The sequence below is a fragment of the Phragmites australis genome, chromosome 5 (assembly GCF_958298935.1).
Source record: "Phragmites australis chromosome 5, lpPhrAust1.1, whole genome shotgun sequence".
In the NCBI taxonomy this organism is placed as follows: domain Eukaryota; kingdom Viridiplantae; phylum Streptophyta; class Magnoliopsida; order Poales; family Poaceae; genus Phragmites; species Phragmites australis.
In genome coordinates this window covers 42,722,175-42,729,195 of record NC_084925.1, presented here as the reverse complement: position 1 = coordinate 42,729,195, position 7,021 = coordinate 42,722,175, and the positions used below count along the sequence as shown (strand labels likewise).

Below are 7,021 nucleotides of genomic sequence, written 5' to 3'. Positions count from 1 at the left end.
CTCTGTAGCCCGGCTCCATTCACCATTCTGTTGCTCTGTATGCCAGCAGCCTCCCTCATGCGTTTTCCTTCAGAACTAGGACTCTTGGAAGTTGGAACTAATATAGCCGTCGTGTTTGTCATGCTCTGAACTAGCATAGAGTGTGTCCAATGAAGTGAATTCACGTGCTCCACCTCGAAACGTATGCAATCGATCAGATTAAATTCTGGTAGCATAAGTTCAATTTGCATTTCATACCATACCGAGAAAGAGATGTTAGTTCAACCATATGTAAGTTTGGAGCCAAATGGTCCAACGGCTAAACAATGTGTAAATGAGGAAATGCTGCAACCACTGTCAGATGTCTCATGGTTCAGAACGAAGCTGCAGTGCCTTTGTTTAAACTGTTGTCAGGATTTATAAGCTATAAAAATCAGTTAATCACATATGCCTTCCTCCCTTTGTCTGAGCAAAACAATTCAACTGACCCCGAATTAGTTCAAGTTAAATGATAAACTTCATAGCTATTTCCTCGCAAAAAAACCTACATAACAGTTAATCATGATTGTGAATTCATGCATTCGGCAAAGAAAAAAGGCATCGCCTTGACTCCCTTCTAGAAGGAAAGCGAGGAAGAATGGTAGACTGAACAAAAAGTATAATGACAGTGGTTCTTAGATGAGACTTCAGAGGCAGGAGGTCTGGAGGTGAGAAAAAATGGGTGACCTTTCCTTCATGCAAGGGCAGACGCAGAGCAGCAGTACCAATCATCAATAAAGAGCAAAGAAAACGGCCATGCACTGATGCACACTCTAGAACAAAAGGCGGTGAGCTAGTCAAGCTATTTGAAAGAACACCGAGTTGATACATATGTTTACAGCACCATTGAATGAGGGAAACATCTATAACTTGTACACATACATACTCGTGTATGCATTTCCTGACATCGCTGAAAAGAAGTTTACTCCTAATGTTCTTTAAAAGAAAAAGATATTGGTACTTCGGTTTGCTGCCCAAGCATATGCCCAACTTTGCCAATCCATAATTTGGTTAATTTCATGAAGATGGTGTGTTAACTAAATTGAGCAGAATGCTAGTGTAAGTGACAAGGCAGTTTGGGAGCTATCTACAAGTGATACTCACATCGCACATGTCATTTACTCGTTTCGGTATGGTTCATAACCGTCATGGAGTATGTAAGACATCGTACCTGATAAGTAAGCTATTCTCATATTCGACAGATCTCTCCTAAATATCCAGAGGATCTACGATTTAGAGAATAAACGTTCAGAGGAGTTCGAGTAGTTACGCCCACCTTACTCCGACTATAAAAGAAGAGGAGGGAGTACGTCCAAGACAAGCCAACATAAACAAACATACTCCAATACAAGCCTACAAACCTTCGACAAGCACAAGTAGCTCATACAAATCCTTGCGCCTTTAGGATATATAAAGTTGTGAAACCTTAGATTAAGTCTAGCCAGGTAGAATCTATACACACATATCGAAGATCCATAGCAGAAACCATCATCATCTGACTAGGGCTTTAGAATAAAGAACAAGAAGAAATCCGCTTAGATCCTTAGGATTAGATGTACATATCCCTGGATTTGTAATATATGTATCTGAGATAAATCAATGCAAGACAAGACGTTCTGATTTTCCATCCTCACTATCACCAAGGTGATCGTCTTGATAGGCAGACTCTCAAGTCTGTTGGTCATAGGTAGTCTTCCGAGGCTGATAAATCTCTGGCAACTCATAGGTTTAGTATATACATTAAGTCCAAAATCACTGTAGGGCACGAGATCTATGTAACCCATGGCCAGAGATGTCATATTCTCTTCTGATGATCGATCCGCTACGATCCTCATGGACGACGCCAGCCGTCGATGATATGTGAACGGTTGCTGAAATATTTATAAGTAAAATAGGTATACATGTTGATCATAGAAAAATATCGCAAAAGTAGACAATGATTTTTATACAGATTCGGGACTCTCAATGAATAATAATCATACGTCATGTCTTGCCTTAATTGATCTTAGAAACAAATATTATAAGTATGGGGGTACGTGGATCTAGTCCTTAGGGCCTAGGTTGATTTCACCGTGTTTTTTGTTCTAAAGTCCTAGTCGGATGATGAGAGTTTCTGCTGTGGAATCATCGATAGGCGTATATAAATCCTACCTGACTAGACTTGATCTAGAGTTTCATGACTTCGTACATCCTGAAGGCATGAATTGCTCTAGTGTTGAGAGCCTTGTAGGTTTGAATTGGCATATGTTGGCATGTGTTAGTCGTACTCCATATCCCCTCTTTATATAGTTAGGGTAAAATGGGTGTAACCTACTCGGATTCCTCCGAGTATATCTTTCTTGAATCGTAGATCCTCCGGATAATTAGAAGAGACTTGCTAAATATGAAAATAGCTTCCTTGTCGTGTTTTGTAATTTTTAGAGATTTCTCTTGATTTTTGGTTATCAGTATGATGTGCAAATCTGCTAATTTTGGTTCTACATATGTTATAGCTCGGTTGAGGGTTTGATGTACGCATTGACCACCTTAGTACAAGTCCTTTTAAACGTGAATTTGTGTACTATTTTTTTTTAAAAAAAATGGTTGTGTGCATCATGATTTTTGGTATCTTATTGGTGTAGAAATTAGAAGTTGTACTTTCATATTAAAAAAACATATGTTATATTACCATTTCGCAATCACATGTTTGATCGGCTACCCTGCCTTCATTAGAAGGAATGGGTGACCTTTTGACTTTGACGTGCACGCAGGGAAGATTAACTGGGTATGCAATTTTCTACTCACTTACATCTTAAACCTAGTGAAATAAATTTGAATCTTTAGTACTAGCCACACCGATCCAATTCAACTCTAGAATAACCTCTCTCGTGCATATGTTGTGAAATGGGAATTGACCCGTTGGAACGGGAAGGACTAGTCTGATTAGCGTGTCTACGTCGTGTTTGTTTTTTATATTTTGTATGAAGCACGATAAAAGAAGACTAAAAAAATTAGGTTCACAAATTTTGTATATTTCAAGATTTATTTATGAAATTATTAATGTTAAACATATTTAATTAATTATAGATAAAACAATAATACATTTATGCATGCACATAGTTTTAACATGTAGATGAAAGTAATATTAACCTAAAAAAATTTGTTTCATATTTTTTTGAGTTTTAGATATTTTTCTTTGCATTTTAGATTTTTTTTCAACTAATCTATTAATATAACTAATATTCATTTTGACATTTTCTAGAATTTTCTGAAAAAAATTACATATATATATGTATATATACATGTATACATACATACATACATATACTTATACATATGTACCCAGAGTCTACTGCTACAGTAGCACCAGTAGCAGAGGCTCTGAGCTTGAGAATTCTTCCACCGTTAGTATATTGGGATTGATACCAAAATGATGTTAGACTGAACCGGCCTGGCCCAGTTTCATTCAGCCCGCCTGTTTGCTAGTATGGGCCACACGTTTGCTCAGGCCCGCCTCCTCTTCGGCTTTGTCGTCGGCAATCCCGTTCCCACTTGAACCCGGCGAGCGCAGACATCGTCGAGGCGCGCCGCGGCGCCCCGGTGCAATCCAAATCGCCAACTCCCAACTCTCCAAGCCCTCCCTCCGCGCGGTCCACCGTCTTGTCCACCCCGACCTCGGAACCCGGCCCCGCGCTACCGTCCCGCTTGCCCCGCGCTCCCAAACCCCATGAGCCGCCGTTACCTCCCACTCCGGCTGCGCGACCTCTGCCGCTTCCTCGCGGCCGCGCCCTTATCCTCGCTCGCCTCCACCCGCTACCCCATATCCCCGTCCTTCCGACCGCGAAACGCTATTCCATTCCCGCTGCCGCCGGGGCGCCATCTGCCCAACGTCCCAGCGCGGCGGCTCCTCGCTGAGCACGCCATCCTCTCCACCCACCTTCAGGACGACCGTTTCGCCGTGCTCTCGGATAGGATCTATGATGCCGTGGTTAAGACGGAGGCGGAATCGAACGAGGGCACGGAGGCCGCGCTCGACTCGTTGGGCGGCGAGATTGTGGGAACCTCTTCAACCAATTAATCTCTTCGATAATTCGTGCATAACATTGAACTTCTAGTTCCTGGACCTGCTGGATAACCTGCTGAAGATGATGAAGATCAACATGACGAAGCGGCTGGGACGACAGTCTGCTGCTACCTCTGAAGCTACCCTCAAATGTTGTTGGCTTTTTGTTACCTGTGCTGCAGCTTCTTCTGGTCGCTGTCTTTCTTTTACCTGTTGAACTTATTTGTAATTCCCTGAGTTGCATGTATCTGGTTACTCAAGGTCTGTATCGAGGCTTGGCTTCTGTAACGTAACAGAAGATGAGGAATCTAAACTACTAGAGAATCTGCACGGTAACAGCAACAATACACAAAAGGCAGTAACAAACTACGACCACTAACAGTCGGATCTTTAAGTGCTCTGGATGATTAATCGAAGCAAAAAACCTAGGCTGATATCACAACATGATGAAATCTACAAGTAGCCTTCGCCAAGTACAAAAGATCTCAGCTTTCACTACAAAAAGGAAACAACCAAGGCTGGGAGCATTACAACTGCTCACGACTCCAAGTATACTGTGCATGCACGGTTTCTGGTGTAAATAAATTGTGTTCGTCCAAATGTCAGGCAATTCGAAGCTTGTTCTATCTGATCGCCTCATCGAACAGCTGCTTGCCAAACGTTTGCCTTTGGCTTACTCGCAGTAGCTGTTTCTGACTTGCCTGTAGAATCTGCACCCGGCTTGCTTGCCGTGTTTGTTGATGATAATGTCCTGGGTTTCTTCTCAGTGGTGCCAAATGCTTCCAAAGCATCCAGGAAGAACTTTTTATTTGGAACAATACCCTGCTTATTCATTCTCTTGAGCAACTTCTGGACAAGGTCCTGATCGTTTACCTTGGTGTAGGCCTTGTAAAGTAACTTGTATGTGGAACCACTGGGTACAACACCTTTCTGGATTGCAGTATCCAGCAGCCGATCTGCTTCAATGTGCAAGCCGTTCATGCAGTAGGCATCGAGCATCGCGTTCAATGAAGACATGTGCATATTATTTTGTGAGCTCACAAGCTCATCAAACACCTGCCGGGCCCTTGAGACACAATCGCAATTCGCATACATCATGACGAGGCATTCCTGCGTCACATAATTTGGTCTGAATCCCAATTCCTCCATCTTCTCAAGCACACCCTCTGCTTTCTCTCTGAGTCTTGCTTTACCATAATTTGTTATCATGGAATTAAACGTTGGGTGGGTAGGCCTCTCCTTCGATCGCAGTAGACTCTTGAACACCTGCTCCATCTTATCAAATAACTGCTTTCGCCCATATGAATCGATGAGTATATTGAATGTGATCACATCTGGACGGCATTGCTTGCTTTTCATCCGCAGTAACACAGATTCCATCTCTTTGATCATGCCATTCTTCCCGTATGCGTCAATCACTCCATTATAAGTATAGATATCAGGGGAGACTATACTTTCATCCAGATCCTTGAACAAGATGTTTACCTGCTTTGTGTCACGAGCCTGAGCAAAAGCTCTTAAAAGAATGTTGTATGTCACAATCGTAGGTTGGCATCTCTCTATACACTTCATCTTCTCAAAATAGCCAAGAGCTTTTGACAAAGCCTTACTCTTGTCTCGTGAATGCAGATGCGCACCAATAAGAGAATTATAAACAGAAGTGTCCGGTTTGCACCCGCTGTTTCGCATCTGAGAGAACAGCCACATTGCCATCCGTATCTGGCCTTTCCTTCCCATGACAGATATTAACTTAGAGTAGATGCCATTGTCAGCAACATACCACCGTTGTTTCTGCATCCATCTGAAAACCTAGCAAAACATGACAATATGGAATTAGTAGAAAACTGCAAATACCCAACTTACAGAAATTTCATGATTCATATCTTGCTAAAATGCCCAATGCGATCAGAATAATAACATGAGTGCATATATATGTGGTTATACTTCTTCTCACAGAGAAGCTGTTAGGGATATAGAAAATGCAATGCATGATAAGATTCAGCAGCTAGGTTTTGAGGAGTGCACAGTCCTCCATTCATTTGGGCGATCACGGTACTGAAGCCAAGTTCACGAATCAACTAGCACCAGTACTAGATTATCTACTACACTGGCTCATGATTCACGCCATGACTCAAAGGAGTGGTATTCAGGCAGACAGGAGCGCGTCAGGCTCAGGCGCGCACCTCGAGACACTGGAGCCAGGCGTCGCGGCGGCCGAGCTCCTCGAAGAGGAGGAAGCAATGCTCGGTGCGGACCGCCCTCACGTGCCGGTCCAGCACCGCCACCAGCCGCTCCTTGCCGCCGCCCGTCCTCCGCAGCAGGGCGCGAACCAGCTCCGCCGCCTCGTCCACCGCCTCCGCCGCGGCGCCCGCTCCCCGCCGCTTGCTCCCAGCCGCCAGCGCCACGTGGCGCGGGGCGGCGGCGGACGCGGCGCCCCCTGGGCTTGGGGACGGTGGGTGGCGCTGCGGCCACGGACTTGGCGTGCCTGGGTAGGCGAACATCGGGTTTGACCAAAGGAAGGATAGGGTTTAGTGCGGCATTGGATTGGAGTGGAGTGTGGTTGGGTTGGGTTTGGCAATGGCAAATTGGCGATAGCTCGCGCCGGCGGGGAGCGGGAGAGGAAGGGGATAGGGAGTTTCATTGGTGGGGCGTGAACGGTCCCGATCGGCCTAAGGGGATGATTAGTGGGTGTGGGTAGATGGACGGTGAGGATTGGACGAATTAAAAAGAAAACAAGGCAAAAAAAGGAGATCCGCTTGGATCGGGGATTTGAACCCGACGTGAATCGAACACGCAACCTTCTGATCTGGAGTCAGACGCGCTACCATTGCGCCACGGATCCTTGGTGGCTACATTTACATATTTATGTATATAGTCAACTATCCTAATCTCGCCAGTGCAACGGATGTTATATGCTGATCAGCTGGCACAATAGATCGTCCATAGCCTGCAGCAGCAGCA

At 44.4% G+C, this 7,021-nt stretch overlaps 1 protein-coding gene and 1 non-coding gene across 2 annotated transcripts; both read right to left on the bottom strand.

Annotated features, from left to right (window-relative positions):
* Nucleotides 1–4,419: 4,419 nt before the first annotated feature.
* LOC133919809 (pentatricopeptide repeat-containing protein PPR5, chloroplastic-like) lies at nucleotides 4,420–6,899 on the bottom strand. Its single transcript, XM_062364319.1, has 2 exons — nucleotides 6,244–6,899; nucleotides 4,420–5,869 (listed from the first exon to the last, which is right to left on the bottom strand). Exons 1-2 carry the CDS (start codon nucleotides 6,559–6,561, stop codon nucleotides 4,697–4,699), a joined length of 1,491 nt encoding a protein of 496 aa, XP_062220303.1. The 5' UTR covers nucleotides 6,562–6,899; the 3' UTR covers nucleotides 4,420–4,696.
* TRNAW-CCA (transfer RNA tryptophan (anticodon CCA)) lies at nucleotides 6,831–6,902 on the bottom strand. The gene has a single exon. It is a non-coding gene; the product is annotated as a tRNA-Trp (tRNA).
* Nucleotides 6,903–7,021: the final 119 nt, after the last annotated feature.

What these genes read in the sequence shown, in the direction of transcription:
- LOC133919809 (XM_062364319.1), bottom strand. Translation starts at nt 6,561, where the DNA reads ATGTTCGCCTACCCAGGCACGCCAAGTCCGTGGCCGCAGCGCCACCCA. An exon ending in CCTGGCTCCAGTGTCTCGAG is followed by an intron (nt 5,870 to 6,243) that starts GTGCGCGCCTGA and finishes ATGTTTTGCTAG; the next exon opens with GTTTTCAGATGGATGCAGAA.